This window comes from Grammomys surdaster, unplaced genomic scaffold (assembly GCF_004785775.1).
Source record: "Grammomys surdaster isolate TR1022 unplaced genomic scaffold, NIH_TR_1.0 174, whole genome shotgun sequence".
Classification (NCBI taxonomy): Eukaryota; Metazoa; Chordata; class Mammalia; order Rodentia; family Muridae; genus Grammomys; species Grammomys surdaster.
In genome coordinates, this window is record NW_021604622.1 from 26,086,866 (window position 1) to 26,107,712 (window position 20,847).

The 20,847-nt window shown below is 39.9% G+C and overlaps 1 protein-coding gene and 1 pseudogene across 1 annotated transcript; both read left to right on the plus strand.

Annotated features, from left to right (window-relative positions):
* LOC114621311 overlaps positions 1–392 on the plus strand; it is a 648-nt pseudogene extending 256 nt beyond the window's left edge.
* A 2,234-nt stretch (positions 393–2,626) lies between these two features.
* Positions 2,627–20,713, plus strand: LOC114621368 (zinc finger protein 728-like). Its single transcript, XM_028767620.1, has 4 exons — positions 2,627–2,713; positions 13,351–13,477; positions 13,938–14,033; positions 18,699–20,713. The coding sequence occupies exons 1-4, from the start codon at positions 2,708–2,710 to the stop codon at positions 20,396–20,398; spliced, it is 1,929 nt and encodes a 642-aa protein (XP_028623453.1). The 5' UTR covers positions 2,627–2,707; the 3' UTR covers positions 20,399–20,713.
* The last annotated feature ends 134 nt before the right edge of the window (positions 20,714–20,847 follow it).

Genomic DNA, 20,847 nt, shown 5'->3' on the forward strand with positions numbered 1-20,847 from the left:
CACAAGGATACGAATCTCTTAAGGGGGTTGACCCCACGTTCCTGAGGAACATGAACTTTGCCAGGAAGCACAAGAAAGGCCTGTAGAAGATGCAGGCCAACAATGCAAAGGCAGTGAGTGCACACGCAGAGGCCATCAAGGCCCTTGTGAAGCCTCAGGCCATCAAGCCCAAGATGCCAAAGGGCCCCAGCCGCAAACTCAGCCGCCTGGCTCTCTTCGCTCACCTCAAGCTCGGGAAGTGGATTCGAAGCTACATGGCCAAGGGTCATAGGCTCCGCCAACCAAAGCCCAAGGTTCAGACCAAGGCAGAGGACAAATCTCCAGCTAAGGCCCAGGCTTCAGCTCCAGCCCAGGCTCCCAAAGGTGCCCAGGCCCCTGTGAAGGCCCCATAGAAAAGGCTTCTGCCAACATGAAGACAGATGGACTGCTGTGACACGCCTAACCACACACTATTTGCAGGTGACCAGTGTCCTATGCAGTTTTTACAAATAAACTCAAGACCTGTTTTTTTAAAAAAAGTTATAAACAGCTTCATGCTGAATAGAAGCCCTATAACTTTGAGGAAATTGGTAAGGGCTTTGGAATCATTCATATAATCCTTTCAAAAGTGGAGCTGTCAGACTGTGTGTTTGTCCTTCTTGATTTGTGGCTGATTCTTCCTTGGTGTCTTTTGTTTCTTCTCTTTTAGAATTGAAATCCTTGTTGTATGCCAGTATGTAGAAAAGTAGTCATTTGTTTTTATGTTACAGAAACTCACAGTTAAGAGACTGCCTTGAATGCCCCAGGGGGTGGGAATTTTGAGGGTGGGGAGGTGGGAGTGGGGGGGTGTAGATAGAGGTTACATCCACAGAGAAGAAGGAGGAGGGGCGAGGGGATTGGGGGTTCCGAGAGGGTGGTGGGGGATGGGGTAAGGGAACAACATAGGAAATGTAAATAAATCATCCAATAAAAAAAAAAAGAAAGGAAAAAAAAAAAAAGAGACTGCCTTGAGTCTCACATGCCACATGGACTGAGGTCTTTTATACTGTTGTAATTGTTCAATACTTTGAGGACCTTTCAAGTTGTAGCATGTTTTACTTATGAGATGAGGGTAATGATGAGGAAAGGGAAGGAATATTATGATTGAAAGCTTTTTGTCTAGAGCTAGCATGTTGACTCTGGGAACAAATTGAATTGCCAACAAGCCCTACACCCATGTTAGTATTCTCAGTATCCTCAAAATAATTACCTCTAAAGGTTGTCCTCTGAAAGACTACATGTATGGGTCCCCACACAAACATAAATTTGTATATCCAAAAAAATAAACTTAAATTAAATTTTTGAATTGACTTCGTGTTTTACATGGGCAAGGATCAAGAATGCCTGTATCACTTGCTAGCACTATGAGTTCTAGAATCATTTGAGAGGCAAGCCACTGGTTGTCCTTTTGTAGGAGTCATCTTGATTAGTTCAATTGATTTCAGAAGGACTGCTGATTTTGATTGTAAGTATGTTTGAAGGACATGCTATATTGTAAGAAAATACCCTGAGAACAACTATTCATCCATCTCCTGCTACCTCACTTTGGATGGAACATGACCAGCTGCTTTAAACTTCTGTTGTTTTAACATTCTCACTTCGTCTTGTGGTTGGAATAACAATTGCCTTAACGGCTCTGGAAAAGGATTAACAGTGTAGCATCACTGGAACTGCTGTCCTCCAACTAAGAGATCCAGCTGTCTCTGATCCATGTCTAGTGGAAATGAGTGGATGTACCACCATAAGAAGAATATTTTTTAAATAAGACATTTTATTTTACTTTACTAGAAATGTGTGTGTGTGTGTGTGTGTGTGCCTATCTTTTCTACAACAGATGCCTGATGATGTGGAAAGAAGGTATCTGATCTCTAGAACTGCTGCTCTATGTGCTTGTGAACCACCATGTGCCTGTAGAAGAGAAACTCATCTTCTGAAAAACATCAATTATTCTCAAATACTGAAAGGTCTTTTAGCCTGTAAGCATAGATTTTTAAAATGATTTTGCCAAACATGGCACCTACCAAGGATTGTTTCAAATGGAGAAAATTAAATGGTCAACATGTAAAAAAAAATAATAGTAGGCAATAAACTTAAAACTGTGAACATGGTCTAAACAAATATATTAAGCCTGAAAATCTAGCTCCAATAGAGGAGGAAACCCTGTGCTCAGAAAACTTGTGACTAGCTTTGATTTCCCATTTTTCAAACTTAAGCAACTGGGATGGTTTCAAAATCATAAAGAGATAATGATCACTCTTACATTAACTTCCTCCTTCCACATTTTTAAGGGAAGCAGATCATGAAAGCATGAATTTTCCGTTTGTTAATAAGATTCTTTAAGTAGATCACATCGTTTTAGCAGAGATAACATGGAAACGTGATAAACATTACTGTGAAAGGCTCAGCTCACAGGCTAACATCGCGTGCTGTGACCAAGGACTTTAAAGGAGCCCAAATTCCCTGTGCATGCCCATGTGCAGCTGCTCACAGTTGGGTTGTAATCCAGGCAGTACACAAAACCTCTTCTGTGGCTTCCTGGAACTCTTTCCAACTGACTTGTGGGAAATGTAGTCCCAGCCACTGTGACGTCATCAGAAAGGGCTGTCGGCATCAAACTTTCATATTCTTCAAATTTGGCTTCTCAAATTTGTGCATTTGTCCTGTTGAGGTCTGGATTTGGATCTCTGACATGGAGGTTGGTGCAGAGAACAGTACCATCTTGCAGATCTGAGGAACTGCAGGGTCGCTGGTAGGGCGCGGAGGAATCTTACTTGGGCTTGTTGTGAGACAGGGGAAGCTGCTGACCTGGACGTGCTGTGCTGACCTAGGCTGGGCCACTGCCCCTGGGCACAGGTTTGAAGGGGAGAAGGTTGGAAACAACAGGATGGCCGGGACAGACTGGGTCTGCTGCCTGCCTGTGCCTGAGATGCTGAAGGGAACTCACTCATATTTAGTGGGAAAGCGTGCTCTGCCTAGCTGACCCCTCCTCACGTGGCTGTAGTCAGTTTCTCAGGACATATAAAACACGTGGACGTCTAGCGCCCCCTATACTTTATGTCCTGGAAACTATTACTGGTTTGAGCGTAAACAGCTTCCTAAAGTTCCTAGTGTCCAGGGACAGAATCCTCCGAGGGTGATTGTTGTGTGGGGTGTTACTTTTCCTTTGGAATGAATTGTTAGATTTATGGATGCCTCGGTTTGTATGTGAATTTCTAATAGACAACTCTGTGACTTGAATCATTACAATACATGGCTATATAGCCACAGAATAATCTTGTAATTGGTATGAACCTGTGTTTACACAATCCGGATAATTACGGATTTTACACATCAGATTAAAAATCTCTAGACAGTAATACCTCAACAGTTGTCTGAGTATATGTGCTGTCCAGAATTTGGACTCCGTTTCAGATGTGAGAGATAGGTGACTTGGTGAGATGACAGAAAGATCTCTGGGTGGGGCTGGAATGTCTGAAGGGAAAGGGGGAAATGGCTTTTTTCGTCGGCTGGGTTCAGTATTTGGTTCTCTTTAATCTGACAGGATCTGTGCATTGTTGTCTCATCATGTGGTTTTCTTATGCCTGTTGACATTCTCAACAGTGAACTCTCTTACATTTTCTCTGTCCCTCAGTGTTTACTGATGCACCCTTGATAGTTTTAGAGAGAATGCGCCAAGTTTTTCAACTGTATTTGAAAGGGTGTAAGATAAATTTGGAAAGCTGTGGTACACTTAAGGTCTTATGATTTAAATAGTAAGTTTCTGTCCGTGCAAAATGCACAGTTGTCCTCTTGAAGCGTTAAGAGAATAGTTTAGTCCAGAGCCATTTGAGTAGCCATAATCTGAGAACACAGGTTTAGTTTAACCCAAACTCCGTGCTCCAACATGGAATCTGTTTCATGTTATTACAGAACAAATAAAGTCATTAGTCAAGGAAGGCTTAAAATACATTGGTGTGAGTCTGATAGAGGCACGTACTATGAGACATGGGAGATATTCTATTCACCTAAGGTACCATCTGATGAGATTTTAGCTTTTGGACTGGTAGAAGCTCATGTTCTGCCAAGTCAGTGTATTTGAGGTTCTAAATCTGTCAGAAGTTGTTTGGTCTAATACATTGTGAGGTAAGGACTGTCCTTGAAGAGAAAACCAGCGCAAGATAAGTCAGCTGCCCCTGAACCTGCAAAATTCCAGGCTCTGCCCCTCAGTGAACTTCCACATGGGCCATCAGTCTCTTCACACACAGACTCCTTCCAAGAGTTTTGCATTCACAGTCAGACCCACAGTTTTGTGTGTTTGTGTTTTAAGGATTTCTCCTCCACAGCCCCTCCCCCATCTCAGGTGAGCTTGTTTATATTGTCAGTTCAGTCAAACCAAGTGTTAGTGAGGCAGAGCCTGGCTCATGGCATTCAAATCTACTCTCAGGGAACTTGGGCTTCAGACCACCTTGTTCTGTTTACTGGAATTTTCTTTTTCTTTTTTTTTGTTTTTTTGTTTTGTTTTTTTTGAGACAGGGTTTCTCTGTATGGCCTTGGCTGGCTGTCCTGGAACTCACTCTGTAGACCAGACTGGCCTTGAACTCAGAAATCCACCTGCCTCTGCCTCCCAAGTGCTGGGATTAAAGGCATGCGCCACCACCGCCCCGTTTACTGGAATTTTCAATGAGTTTCCAACCATACCGAGAATAAATAGAACTTTCCTACTTAATGTTACTAATCTGTAGGAAAAATATAACAGTTTACAAAGTGAGAATCGTGTACTGCCTCTCACATCAAAACACACTCCTTAAAATGTAGAGATGGTTTTATTTCTAGGTCTTCAATTCTATTTCATCGATCAACCTGTCTCTGTACCAATACCATGCAGTTTTTATCACTGTTGCTCTGCAGTAAAGCTTGAGGTCATGGATGGTGATTTCCTCAGCCATTGTTTTATTGTTAAGAATTGTTTTTGCTATTCTGGGTTTTTTGCCTTCCCGGATGAATTTCAAAATTGCTTTTTTCATGTCTTTGAAGATTGTGTTGGGATTTTGATGGAGACTGTATAGAATCTGTAGATTATCTTTCTTAGGATGACCATATTTACTATATTAATTCTGCCAATCCATGAGCATGGGAGATCTTTCTGAGATCTTCGATTTCTTTCTGGAGAGACTTGAAGTTATTGTCATACAGATCTTTCACTTGTTAGATTAGCATTACTCCAAGATATTTTATATTATTTGTGGCTATTGTGAAGGGAGTTGTTTCCCTCATTTCTTTCTCAGCCTGTTGATCATTTTTATAAAGGAAGTCTACTGATTTATTTGAGTTAATTTTATATCTGGCCACTTTGCTGAAGTTGTTTATCAGCTGGAGAAGATCTCTGGTAGAATTTTGGGGGTCACTTATACACACTATCTTATCATCTGCAAATAGTGATACCTTTATTTCTTCTTTGCCTATTTGTATCCCCTTGCTTTTTGTTGTCCTATTGTTCTAGCTAGCACTTCAAGTACTGTATTGAGTAGCTACGAGGAGAGTGGCCATCCTTGTCCCTGCATTTAGTAGGAATGCTTCATGTATGTCTCCATTTAATTTGATATTGGCTGTCGGTTTGCAGTAAATTGCTTGGTTTAGTTTTGTCCTAGAATATTTTGTTTTCTCTAGCTATATTGGTTGAGAGTTTTGCTTGGTAGAGTAGGTTTGTTTTAGCTATCCAGGTATTTTTGTTTTTTTGTTGTTTTTTTTTTTCCTTTGAAGTTGAGAATAGTTCCTTTAAGGTCTATAAAGAATTGTGTTGGAATTTTGATGGGAAGTGCATTAAATCTGTAGATTGCTTTTGATAAAATGTCCATTTTTTCCTATGTTAATCCTACTTGTCCATGAGTATGGGAGATCATTTCATCTTTTGATATCTTCTTCAAATTCTTTCATTAGACATGTGAAGGTCTTGTGTATTGCTTTTACTATGTTTACATATGTGCCTGTATCCCTGGTTTCTCCAAGACATTTAACATGAAGAGGTTTGGGATCTTTTTCAAATATTTTTTCAGCATCTAAGCAGATTCTCATGTCACTTTTGGTTTTCTCAGTTTATTTATACGTTGTATTAAGTTGATTTTTCTTGTATCGAACCACCCCTGCATTCTTGGGATGAAGACTATAGACTACTGGATCATGGTGGATGCTGTTTTTGATGTGTTCTTGGATTTGGTTTGTGAGTATTTTATTGAGTATTTCTGCATCGATGTTCACAAGGAAAACTGGTTGAAGTACTCTTTCTTTATTGAGTCTTTGTGTGGTTTAGATATCAGGATGACCACTGTTGGGTTTGACCCAAGTAGCTGCAGGCTGGTAGGGAGTTGGGAAAAACACCCTTGTGAATCTGTCTGGGCACAGAATTTTTTTTTTAGATGGCAAAATTTTATTACAATTTCAATCTCCCCATTCTTTTGAATTCATTTAGGTTGTTAATTTCTTCCTCATTAATGTTATTTATATGTAAAACATACATAGGAATGAAAATGAAATCACAAGAAAATTAAACCTCGCCGGGCAGTGGTGGCGCACGCCTTTAATCCCAGCATTTGGGAGGCAGAGGCAGGTGCATTTCTTTTTTTTTTTTTTTTTTTTTTAATTGGCTGATTTTCATTCTTTGTTTGCAGCATCAGATTTTATTTATTTATTTATTTTATTATTATATGTAAGTACACTGTAGCTGTCTTCAGACACGCATTTGAGGGCATCAGATCTCATTGCAGATGGTTGTGAGCCACCATGTGGTTGCTGGGATTTGAACTCATGACCTCTAGAAGAGCAGTCAGTGCTCCTAACCACTGAGCCATCTCACCAGCCCCGCAGGTGCATTTCTGAGTTCGAGGCGAGCCTGGTCTACAGAGTGAGTTACAGGACAGCCAGAGCTACACAGAGAAACCCTGTCTTGAAAAACCAAAAGAAAGAAAATAAACCCCTGGGACCTGTTGAAGGCAGTCCTGCAGGTGAAGGCTATAGCTCTAATGCATGAAACTATGAGAAAACCACGGAGAAATGATTGAATGATACACTGAAGAAATTTGGGAAAAACAAATACAAACGAAATTCAGTTCCTATAAATGGGAAATAATATTAAAAAGAGAATGAGAAGAGAAATAAATGAAACTAAATCAAAGAAAAAGATTCAAATCAACAGCTTCACATCAGGTTCATTAAGAAGATAAACAAGATTGAGGGACACTAGATACAGCTAACCAACAGAAACTGGATCCAAATGATCAAATTCAGAAATGTACAGGGAGATATTACAACAGATACCAAAATATTCAGCCTATCATAAGGGGATATTTTGAAAACCTGTCTAGTTTAACTGGAAAATCTAAAAGATATCACTCATACCTTCTTGTAAACAACATAAAGATGGATTCATTTCTTGATCCATTCCCCCAGCATGTGTCTTGTGACTGAAAGACTGTGGGTGGGTGTCACTTGTTCTGATATATGAGTGTTAATTGTCAGTATGTTCCTCATTTTCAGTGTTGTTTGTGTTCTCAGTGGCCCCTTGTAGTTTTCTTATTTTGGCTTCCAATTCCTTTTTACAGTGTCTTGACTACGTTCATCTCTCTCTTCAGAGTACAAGGGTTCTTTCTGTATTTTATGTTTGGTGGGTAAAATACAGTTTTTAAATGCTCTTTATTTTATAGGTGGTTTTTCTACGTCTTTCAACTACTGCAGATATTTGTGTGGTGTGCAGTGTCTTAAGTTGGATGTCATTGTTTTTAGGAGTTGGGATGCAGCCGGGCAGTGGTGGCACACGCCTTTAATCCCAGCACTTGAGAGGCAGAGGCAGGCGGATTTCTGAGTTCGAGGCCGGCCTGGTCTACAGAGTGAGCCCAGGACAGCCAGGGCTACACAGAGAAACCCTGTCTTGGAGGGGGAAAAAAAAAAGGAGTTGGGGTGCATTACTCCAGGCTCTTCTGGCTTTTAAAGTTCCATATAGGAATTGTCTGTTATCCTAATAAATGTGTTCTTTGACTTGGAGATTTCAGTATGCCATGAAGTTTTAATTTTCTGATCTTGTCCAGTTAGTGTTAGGTATGTTTTTTATATGATTATGAATATGTCTTTCCTTAGTTTAGGGAACCGTTATTTTATAGGCTTCTTGAAGATGATATTTATACCATTGCCTGGGCCTTTTTCTCCCTCATCTGTGCCTGTAATTTGAAGGTTTGGTCTTTTCACAGTGTCTAACACTTCTTCTTCTTCTTCTTTTTTTTTTTTTTTTTTTTTGGTTTTTTTGAGACAGGGTTTCTCTGTGTAGCTCTGGCTGTCCTGGAACTCACTCTGTAGACCAGGCTGGCCTCGAACTCACAGATCTGCCTGTCTCTGCCTTCCAAGTGCTGGGATTAAAGGCATGCGCCACCACCGCCCGGCCTAACACATCTTGTATGTTTCCTTCCCATAGATATTTTTTCTTCATTTATATCATAGACTTAGCTTGTTTTATCTAGATGATCTACTTCATTCATAAGTCCGTAGGTGCTATCTTTACCTGATTTATTCTAGTGTCATTTTTTTCTTTTACATTTTCTGTTAGGATTATTGGGCTACATTTTGGATCAATGCTGTTAGAGTCCTGTTCAGGGTTTCTCTTTATTGAATTCCAGTTCCAAATCCTGGATTGTGTTGTCATTTCCATCATTCTAAAGTTTTTGGTTTCTGGAACATCACAGAAGCATTTGTTCTCCTTAAGTTCATTGTGCACTTCAATGGCACTGAGATGCTTCTTCATGCCTTTTTGAAATGTGTTGTAGTCTTTGATGAAGCTTCTAAAGTCTGTGTCCTAGTGCTCATCTAAACAACGTGTAATGGCAAATGTCTCTATCTTGTGTGATGGTGGGTACAAGCCAGCATGATCTTTTCTATTGCTTATTTTGATATGCAATCTGATCATGTAGTTTTCAGGAGGAAATGCAGGCATGACAGAGCAGTCACCCTACCTGGAGCAAACTTAAATGTTGTTTTGTTTGTTTTGTGTGTCGGACTTCATAGCAGCTTCCTTTATTCTTTCCAGTTCTAAAAGAACTCTATGTTCTTTTAACCCAAATGCATTATTTTTCTTTATAGTCCCCTTTTCCGTGATTTTGGGGTCACCTTAATGTGGTTGGATATGAACTTCTTTAATTTGAATGAACTTTAATTAAATTATAAAAGTAAAATAATCAGGGAATTGTGGCACATTATCATTAATTTGAGATACTATTCTGTGGCTTTAAAGGATGCAATATGTTCATTTTGACAACATGGATGATGTTAGGTTTGTGAGCATAGTCCAAAGAGAAGAAAGGCAGGAAGGAGTCTGGGAACCACAAATGAGACTGTTTAGTAGTACACAGAGAGGCACACCAGTTCTTCTTGATGTATGTAATAGGGGGGGGTGTGAGGAGAGAAACCTGGTGTGCACCTGTTAAAGAAACAGTTGAGAGGCTTGGGAATAAGGAAGTGGATGCTGCTCTAGGAGCCCCATGTAGTTCTGCAGTCTCTCCTTCCTGGTGTTGTCTGCTTAAACAAGACAGAGTATCTTAAGGGACAAGGTCCCCAAAAACATCGTTCTCTGGCTTGTAGCAGACAAATGAGGTTGAGGAAGGTCAGCTGTATTCACATAGTAATCTTGTTTTTACCAGCAAGACTCTATCAGATGGGACAGGACATTATTATTTCAGACATAAAAAGACAAGTGCAACATATTGTGTGACCAAGCTTCTTGTGCTATAAGACTGACTGACCTATATCAAGAACATTTCTGGCTGAAATCACTGGAACTCGGCTTGGTAGTAAAGTTAGACTGTTCTAAGATCACAGGTGACTGTCCCAACTTATTCCCTCTTTCAAGAGACTGATGTCTGAAAGGTTAACCTCTGTCTACATTAGAAAACAGTTTGATCAAGGAGCATCTACAAGCAAGAAAGATGGACTTTGTGTCTCATTCCCAAGCCCCTCATTCCGCCCCTATAAATGGTTGCAGCCTTGTTTCCTCACTGCTATTATCCTCCTTATTTCCCCATGAGAGTGAGTCTGTCTTTCAGTGTGTGAGACAATAAATACACAACTGTCTGTCAAGAGTCAGACTCCTGTCTCTTCTGTCTTCTGGACCTTCATGCTGCCTCAGAAATCTAACCGATTCAGTCAGATGTTGAATCTAAAGGATTGCAAATCAAGTGAGAGATGCAATTTTTATCTTATTGGCCAGTAATCTGATGAAAAGGAAACCTGGAGGAATATTGATCAATAGTTATTCTTCTTCATTTAGATCAGGTGAAGGAATCTTAGTGTACTGATGCTGCCCCGATTCCAAGGGACTGAAGATCTCTAAGGGCAAAGTGTGGAATGGGTGGATCAGGGCAGGAAAATAAAGAAAAAAGCTTAAGGAAGACAAAAGTAATAGCTGGAAACAATAGCAATAGCTGTCTTGTATGAGCAGTTGACACAGAGGCAAGCAAGTTATACAGTACAGCATGCAGTATTGTATTGGTAGATGAAAAAAATGACCAAGTTCACCAGAGACCTAAATCATTCAGTGTAGGCAATAAGAGCACAGGATACTTCAGAAACTGCTGCCTTAGGGAAGATAACTCCAGTCCCAGAAGAAGTGTGGAATCCCCTATAGCTGCAACAATGACTTCTTCATGGCACTGTATCCTCTGTCAGAGATGCCTGGCCAAGTCCCCTACTGGATGAAGACATCCAGTTCCCATTGTCCTTTCATGGGGCCTCTGAGACAGTGTTGGTTTAGTATAAGCCCCCACAGTGACTGAGCTTGTCGCTCCCCGATCTGACCAGCAGACAGAAGACGACCAACACGGAGTTCTTCCTCTCATCGCAGTTTATTCAGGAACCTTTACGTTCAGCAAAAAGCCCTTGAGCCTCTCCTCCACCGCCCTTAAATCCCTCTGCCTTCTCCAATCAGAGCCTGCCATGTCGGTGCATACAATAGGATAGCCAGTAGATTCCCACGTTGCCCTACATAGCAGATGGCCTGATTATGCATAGCAGTGAGCTTACACAATATTGCCTGTGGGCGTGGCTTCTTCAGGGGTGTATGAGGAAGTCAGGTGTTAGCCCAGGTGCCATTTTGGAATGACGATTCAAACCTCGCCCTACAGAGCTTACTAGTAAATTTTCTAATTATAATGTGGTTAGTATAATTTGATTCCATTTGTCTGAGAATTTGTTTATTGTTCTACCCATTGGGTGCTCAAACTCCTGAGCCTTGGTGCAGTGTCTTTTGCATCTCTCTGGACTTGCTCAGAAACTCAGCCCTTGGGAAATGCACAGTACAATATATGTGGGTCTTCACTGTATTTGTCATTTGTGATCGTGCATACTTGCCTCTGTACTGTGAAGAATTTCCATAATGTGTGCTGTATTATAATAGACTGAAACCACCCCCCCACCTCCCCACCTCCCCACCTCCCCCGTTACCTCTAAATCATTGTCTCCTGCCTCGAGGTCCCCATCCTGTTTAAATCTCTGTCCTGAACTCCTTCAATAATGAACTGTGCTGTGGATGTGTTATGTAAGGTTCTGTGCTGCCTGCATTTTGATGTTAATTTCTGCTCTACTGGGAGGGGCTGCAGACAATGAGTAAGTCATTTACTCTGATGACTTCTTGTGAACCAGTCTCCTAGTGAATAAATGAGCCAATCACAGGGCAAGTAGGAGGGACTTCCAGGCTGGAAAAGAGAAGAGAGTTGGAGGAGAGGGTCCTTTTTGGATGGGATGGGGGAGGGTGCGACTGGGTGTGGGGGGGATGAGCATATGGACTAGATGTAGAGGTAGAGTTTCCTGGTATCATGGTGGATTCGCAAAGATCTTCTACAGGAGGATTAGATTTAATAAGGTTTACAAGATTAGGTTTTATGTGCTGGGCCCAGAGATTGAGTTACCATTGTTCCTAAACTCTGTGTGGTGTGTTTCTTCTAGCAGCAACTCAACAGAGTTCAAGACTGAAATGCAAAGCCTGGGTTTCTGTGATGTGCCCCTCAAAGGCCATAGGCATTTGAATCACAGAAATGGCATGGTAGTGACCTGCCAGTGGGAACTTAAGAGAGCTGGGTGGTGAGATTTTGGAGCCCTGGGGCTCCAGCCAGTGTAGGCTACAACCTGGGAGCTTGGCTGGCAGCAATGACAGGAACCTGCTGGTCATTCTGTTGACATACCGCCCTCTACAGCTGTGCTGTAGAAGTGTAAGCCCAGTAAACCCTCGGCAAGCTGATTTTTGGTCACTGGAGTTTCATGGCAAGAATAGAAGCTGTAACTAAGACATATGTGTGTTTGTATTTTGTTACAATCCATGTCTAAGAGATTGTCTGATCTTCTCTAACTGGAGTTATGCACAGTTGTGGGTGGCCATGAGGCATCTAGGAATCAACCCCATGTCCTGTGGAAGAATTACCGTTGCTCTTAATTACTGAGCCATCTGTCTAGCCTCAACACACTGTAATTAGTTGCCCTCGTTCTCCATTTTATGGCACTTTAAAGCATTATACCATAGGAGTTTCTAGGATCTTCTGTGATCCACTTCACTTAGAGATGAGTCCTGTGTTGCAAACTGTACCACATCAGGAGTAGTTTAAGATTCTTCCTTACCTATATATGCTTCCTGCTCTCCTCTCACTTAGGGTCACCTTTAGATTTATATGCAAAAGCACATGGTGCCTCTTTGTATTTGTTATTACTGATGGTTATAGTTAGCATAATATGAAGTTAATTGTGGTTATGTCTATCACAGGATAGTTTCCAAATGAATGAGACTCAGACTGTCATTCGTTTATTTGTTTTTGCTCAATTACTTAAGGATTTCTCCAAATCAATTTCTCTAAAGCTAGACTGGTCACTTCCCCACACATGCTTTCCAAATTCTTGCTGTTTGAGTCTTTCCTGAATTATTTCTAGTCCATCAGTCTCTCTGGGTGGTTTATTTGACTTGGACATTGCTGCTGACCCACCATGACTACTGGGGACCTGTCCTCACATCTTTTCTTTCTCTCCCAATTTCTCTTTCTCCATGTTGTGGACCTTACTTGCAACCCCCAGTCCCGTCTTCGAAGCTCTGCCTACCTCTATCCTCCCACATAATTGGAAGTTACTAGTTTAATTTGACCAATATTTTAAAGTGGGGAACCAGTTTTACACAAAAATTGCTTGTGAACTCATGGGAATTTACTTGTCTTGGAGCAGCCAGACATTGAGGTACAGAATTTAGCCTTTGAATAAATGGAAGAATCACCCCAACCCCACACAATGATATTAGATATTTACTCTTTTAATTTTATTTTTTATCTAATTTTTTTTTTTCAGGAAATGTTGTCATTCTGGGATGTGGTCATTGATTTCTCTGCAGAGGAGTGGGAATGCCTGAGTCCCGCTCAGTGGAAACTGTATAGGGATGTGATGTTGGAGAATTACAACAACCTTGTGTTCCTGGGTGAGGATACCTTCCATGATGAAATTTTAGTTAATTGTAAGCATGAAAGTGGCTTCCTTAGTACAGTATCTCACGGGAATTTCTACATCCATCAATGAAGTCCATAGGGCTACTTTTAAGGAAAATTTAAATTATTCCTATAGCTTTGCACTGTCTCTTCTTGGGTTCATACTGCCCCCTAAATGTATTGTTTGCTGTAGAATATAAGTGGTACCCTAAAGAGAACAACACACACTTCAGTTGTAAAAGTTCTCCTGGTAACCAAGGGGTGTGAGGCTCAGGCCCTGCAGTTTCCAAGTTCCTCCTCAGCATTCTCATGTGGCCATCAGAAAACACCTGAAGACTGGCCCTCTATACTCCTTTATTGTGTCTTCTCATTCTTTATACACTCAACCCTGGAGGGACATTTTATTTACCATGTGACCACAGTAACAATGTTTTTACATTTTTCCACAAACAGGTCTTGCTTCCTCTAGGCCACCTCTGGTCACATTTCTGGAGCAAATACAAGAGCCTTCAGATGTGAAGAGCAGAGCGGCCGTCACTAAGTGCTCAGGTGTGTCAGAAGGAGGGTGTCAGAGAATAGAGTGGAAAATGCTAAGATCTAACATAAATGAGTAACATCTACTTGTCATAACTGATTAGGTATAAGTCCTCAAGTATTAACACCATTATGAAAAAATTGAGGAGACTGAGAACAAGTTTTTGCAATTTGACTTGTACACTCTCTAGAAATACCAAATTATTGTCTCAATCTGTTATTAATAAACATATGTAACAACCTCTAAGCAATAGCACACCCCTTTGGAGCAGATCTCTGCAGGTCCACGAAGATATACTATCTTGTGGTGATGCTATATAGGCAAATAGATGACTTCCTAAGTCTTAATGATGATCCTATAAGAATTCCTAAAATTACATCAATGATTATTAAGCTCTTTTATAACTGGATTGCTATTAGGCCCTTCTCTGATAGTCAAAACTGCAATGAGAACTCTGCCAGTCTCCCAAGTGTCATCAGTTAATTGCTCTTAGATAGTAACCAGAATTTTTCCTGCTCAGAGCACATTCTAAGAGGTCATAAAACAATTAGCCAAAAGTCATTAAAAGGAAACCAAGAATTTACTATGTGTAGGAGGAGCTAAGGTGGGAGGAGTCAGGAGAGGAAGAGGAGGAGTAAGAAGAAGAAAAGGAAAAAGAAGAGGAGGAGCTAGGGAGGGCAGAGATGTAGGAGTATGGAGAGCCAGGCAGGTATGGAGAGCAGTCCTGGGTAACAACTTATAATTAGGTTAGATAATTGGGAAACAACTCTCTTTGTATAGGCATATTGTTATTGAGCATTATTAAACATATAAAGCCTTTGATTAATCTTTAAGCATGAGAGTCTCATTCTTACTAGAACCGCATGGATGGCGGGATGGTCTGGGAAATGCCCAGCCTTGTGGAGACAGCATGGAAGATTGACAGAGCCATTTCCCATGCTGGCATCTCATGGGTGGCAGGGTTGTTGTTTCTAGCTGCAGTGTGCACGTAGCCTCTGGCCACAGAACATGGCAGCTGAGCTAGGTAGAGCTGCTGCAGCATAGATAAGTCAGCTTGACCGGCGGCCGTATTTAAATAATTACAACAACTATAAGTGCCAGGACAGAAGATAAAATATTGCCTGGGCCTATCTATACCAAGCTTCACTAATAACTTAGTTATAGCTTCAAACCGTCAGTGAACATGTGGAGCTAGACAGGTGACGGATGTTTAGGCAGATAATTACTCTTAATGTATATGTATGTAAACATTCTCTGTTCCAAGCTTCTTTATGATTTGACACTTGGTGTGAACTTGTGATGAACCCTGCAACATGTGATCATGTATTCTGAAAGATGTATAAGCACTGAGGACAAAGAGATGAGAGGCAGATACAATGGAGAGATAGAAATAGAATTTTTCGCCTATCCCCACTTAGAGTAGCATATAGAAAGAAGTTTTCCTTTTCTCCACCTAGGACTCTTCCACTTTTCCCCTTAGATAGCTTTCATAGGAAACTTTTCACACTTACTAATAAACTTTCCAATGATGTCACTTCATGGGCTCTCAAAAATTACAAGCAAATATGCTAAATGTAAACCTCTTACAATCATCAAGATGTAAAGGAATAATATAAAAACAATCTTCTATAATAATAATATATTAATTATATTATTAATTATAATTAATGAGTATATTGTTAATTAATATATTATTAAATAATATATTAATAATAATTAAATAAACTATATTAATTTTATATGCATTTCCTGGAATGGTAGCTGGAGTAGGCAAGTCAGGCTATAATGCTCTTACTACTCTTGCAATCATCTCCACCTGCTCAATCCTCTTCTCAACTGTAATCATGGGTGAGTCAAAAATTCTCAAGCTCACGATTGACCTGCCAACTGTAGCCAATGGAATACTGGCAGTTTAACTATATTTTTAAGTTTCTTTTGCAATATTAGAGTATAACCATAACTTTAGGAAACAAAACTAATTTTTAACAATGTAAACAATCTGTTTTTTCTAAAATTAACACCAAGTATATTAGTTTTGTTTTACAAAGTTTGGCTGCCAGTTCTTATGTATGATAGTGCAGCTTTTAATATCTTGTTAAAAAAACATTTTAAATCTTACCCTTTATACATCTGGTTTCTGAATGACTCCAACCCTGAGTTATCAGTTTTAATCCAGCTTTTTGTTACTAAGAGTTGTAAATTTTTAATCATACCCAATAACTCATAGGCTAATAATGTATAACCAAGATATGTAGAACATTTTTATACTTTAAAAGCAGTCAGAAACAAAAATGAAGTAGATGCACATATTATATATTTTATCCAAACAATCTTTTCTTACTTTTTCTAGCTGTAATTTCAAGAGAAAAGCACCTTGTCATTTGTTGGACCCAATAAACCAATAAACACTATCACAGAAATTTTTCTAGGAAAAACAGCCATCCGTTCTTTTCTTTACCATGGAAGCCAAAAATCTGTTGACCCCTCCAAGAGCAGCTTATGCAAATTAATCACTCCTGCCAGGGTTCCTCCTGCTGTGCCTTACTTCCAGCCACAGAGCAGAGTAACTTATCTATCAGCTTCTGTTGTGTAAATTGAGATTGCCTTTTAAGCAAAATTTAAGCTCAACCAAGGGTGGATAGCCATCCATTTTAATCATTTTTTTTCTTTTGAACATGAAACATAGAACAGCAATCATTCAAACAACAAAACAAAGACAGACAATTGACACCCGTGGACAAATTTGGGGCGACAAGGACAGACAATAGACAGAGAAAGCATAACTAAGAATCTGTCCGGTAGGAGCCAGAACTTCTCCTGATTCTCTCCTGCTCCCAAGAGGGCTCTGAAATAGGCTTTTCCTTTTCTTTTGTTAACACACCTGAGAGCAGACAACTGTTTTAGCCCATTCTCTCTCTCATTTTCAAGGTCTAACTTTTCATCTCCTCCTTAGGAGGTGTAGCATTTTGTCATCAATAGTTCCTTCTTGAGGAAACTATGGACAAACCTCACCAATGAATTCAAAGAATCTTTTAAGATTCTTTTTCTTAACCCTTAGTCCTTGTGCCGTGAGGGACTCTTTGAGACCCTTAAGAACAAATCATGTTTGTTCAACACTTATTCCATAATTTCATTGCTTCTTACCAACACCGGATCAGTCTCACAGGCAGGTAACTCTGCGGTGATCTCAACCTGGACCTTCTTTCACCTCCCTGGGAGCAGCATCGATACTATACTTGCAGGACGTCACTGTAGAAGCAACATTCAATTGGACCCTGACCCAAAAGACCACATGTCGGGCGCCAAGTGCCTCTGTCCAAGGGGATTCGACGAGACCCTAGGGAAGGGGGGTGAAAGATGGGACAAGAGACACAAAGAAGAAGCACAGGTCTGAATGTCTGATCGAGTGCTTAAACTTTATTGTTCAGGCTGCCATTATAAAGGCAAGCAGAGAGGAGGGTCAGGGTCCAGAGCTATCCAGTAATTGTTAAGTTCTTAGCAAGCATTCCTTAGCCCAAACCACTTTCTCATGAGCAAGAGGGCAATAAAACATTCGTTAGGCTCAAGTTGCTAATTTTCTCTCCCAGGCAGGAAGGCAGATAAGGTCTTCCTTAACTCAGGCTATCTACTTAACTGACATTTGTTCTCAGGAAGAAGGCAATGAGGCATTCCTTAACTCAGGCTAACTACTTAATTGCCATTTGCTATCTGGCAGAAGGAAGTCTTGGCTCCCAGCATGAGTCTAATCCTCTAAGATAATCTTGCTAGCTCCAAGAAAAAGTCCCCATAATACTTGCATTTTAGTACTGGTCTGGTTCTCTGAGCTTCAGGGGACTTCAGGATGTCTGTCTAGAACCCTTTCTTATAGTATACACCCCCTCTCTGTTCTTCCCTGGGGTAGAAGTCCAGCATATTCTCTCTTCTGCCCACAGCCATTGGCTGATCAGCTTATGTTGACAAGTTAGAGCATAAATGAGGAACAATGTTTACACAAACTTAAGATGGAAGATTCTACAAATCAGTACTACAATGCCATTTCTGGAAGGTGCAAACATACGGGGACAGAAAAATCAAGCATTTGACTAATACATGGTCAATCTTCACAAAATGCACGAAACCATTATGCCTAAAGATATACGTAAAACTTTTTTCTTGAATCTTTATTTAATGTTATTAAAGAAAGTCATCCTCAGTCTCCTTTAAAGCTTGTAAAACAAAATTCTATACTTAGACTATGGATATGATATATACATGTAATATATAATATGTAAATATTGTTTATTCAGGTGTTTTCCAAATTAGAATAATTTATACTTTGTTTTTAAGTACTCATGTCATTTCAGTATCTCTTTAAGGAGCTGATTTGCATTTGCATAATGTCATTATGAGTTTCTTAGTGGATATTATGCTTTCATACATGTTTGATTTTCTTTAATATTCTATTCCATCCTTCTTCTGTGTTGCCGTAGTCCCCTTACTTCAAGGAGGTCTACATGATTTTCACTTGTTCTGTTTTTTAAATAATACTTCACTAAGGACAGATATAGAAAATTCGATGTAGCTTCTGATTAATACAGAGAAATTCAAGTATGAGTAAATATTGGTTTTTTAAAAGCTATCAGTATAATCATATAGATTTTTGCTCTGTTTTCATTCATTTCTCAACTGTTGCTCACCAGGGGGAAAATGCTATACTTGCAAAGAATTTGGCAACGTCTTGGATGGGAAAGAAGCCTTTCAAAATCATCGGATAATTTATTTAGGAGTGAAGCCCTACAAGTGTGATGTATGTGATAAGGCCTTCTACTATCCATCCCTACTTTCTAAACACAAAATAATTCATACAGAAGATAATGCCTACAGTTGTGAAATATGTGGCAAAGCATTCGAGTATCCATCAAGATTTTCTGACCATAAGAAAATTCATACAGGAGACACACCATACAAGTGTGAAGTATGTGGCAAGACCTTCGAATATCCATCAAAACTTTCCGACCATAAGAGAATTCATACAGGAGACATACCATACAAGTGTGAAGTATGTGGCAAGGCCTTCCATTATCCATCCTTACTTTCTAAGCACAAGATAATTCATACAGAAGATAATCCCTATGAGTGTGAAGTATGTGGCAAAGCCTTTAAATATCCATCAAGACTTTCTTACCATATGAATATTCATACAGGAGAGAAACCATACAAGTGTAAGGAATGTGCGAAGGCCTTCCACTCTCCACCATTACTTTGTCAACACATGAGAATTCATACAGGAGTGTTACCCTACAAGTGTGATGTATGTGGCAAGGCCTTCCGCTTTCCATTTTTACTTTCAAAACACAAGATAACTCATACAGACAAAAAACCCTACAAGTGTGAAATGTGTGGCAAGGCCTTTGAATATCCATCAAGACTTTCTGACCATAAGAAGATTCATACAGGAGACACACCATACAAGTGTGAAGTATGTGGCAAGGCCTACAATTATCCATCATTACTTTCTAAACACAAGAGAATGCATAGAGAAGATAATCCCTATGAGTGTCAAGTATGTGGCAAAGCCTTCAAATATCCATCAAGACTTTCGAACCATATGAATATTCATACAGAAGAAAAACCATACAAGTGTAAGGAATGTGCGAAGGCCTTCCACTCTCCATCATTACTTTGTCAGCATGAGCGAATGCATGTAGGAGAGTTACCCTACAAGTGTAATGTATGTGGCAAGTCTTTCTGCTTTCCATCATTACTATCAAAACACAAGATAAGTCATACAGACCAAAAACCCTTCAAGTGTGAAGTATGTGGCCAAGCCTTCGAATATCCATCAAGACTTTCTGACCATAAGAGAATTCATACAGGAGAGACACCATACAAGTGTGAAGTATGTGGCAAGGCCTTCAATTATCCATCCATACTTTCTAAACACAAGAAAATTCATAGAGAAGTTAATCCCTGTGAGTGTGAAGTATGTGGCAAGGCCTTCAAATATCCATCAAGACTTTCGGACCATAAGACTATTCATACAGGAGAGAAACCATACAAATGTAAAGAATGTGGGAAGGCCTTCCGCTCTCCATCATTACTTTGTCAACATGAAAGAAGGCATACAGGAGAGTTACCCTATAAGTGTGATATATGTGGCAAGGCCTTCCGCTTTCCATCATTAGTTTCAAAACACAAGATAACTCATACAGACCAAAAACCCTACAAGTGTAAAATATGTGGACGTTTTCTCCGTTCTCAATCATCACTTCATGAACACAAGATGATGCATTCAGGAGTGAAACCCTACAAGTGTGAAGTATGTGGCAAAACCTTTGAATATCCATCCAGACTTTCAAAACATAAGAATATCCATACAGGAGGGATACCATATGTGTAAAGGCCTTCCGCTATGCATCATCACTTCGTGTCCATAGGAAAACTCATAGAGAAGACAAACCCTACTAGTGTGAAGTATGTGGGAAGGCCTTCTGTTATCCATCAATACTCTCCACCATAGAAAATTCATACAAGAGAGAAACTATACAGTTGTGAAGTTTGTGGCACCACCTTCCATTATTCACCATTACTTTCTAAACACAAGATAATTCATACAAAAGAGAATCCTTAAGTGTGAAGTAATTGGCAAAATCTTCAATTATCCACAAAGTCTTTACAAACATAACAGAATTCATACCCAAGAGAAACCCTTCCATTGTCCATAATTACTTTCTGAAAAGAAGAGAATCCATACAGGTGAGAAACCCTTAACTTGTGATGTATCAGTCAAGTTCTTTAGAACTTTCCAGATTCTTTTCCTCATTTGATAACTCATTCTAGAGAGAAGCC

Excerpts from the sequence above, each read along its gene's own strand:
- LOC114621368 (XM_028767620.1), top strand. Across the intron at positions 13,478-13,937 it reads CAACAACCTTGTGTTCCTGG|GTCTTGCTTCCTCTAGGCCA; the intron begins GTGAGGATACCT and ends TTCCACAAACAG. Across the intron at positions 14,034-18,698 it reads GGCCGTCACTAAGTGCTCAG|GGGGAAAATGCTATACTTGC; the intron begins GTGTGTCAGAAG and ends GTTGCTCACCAG.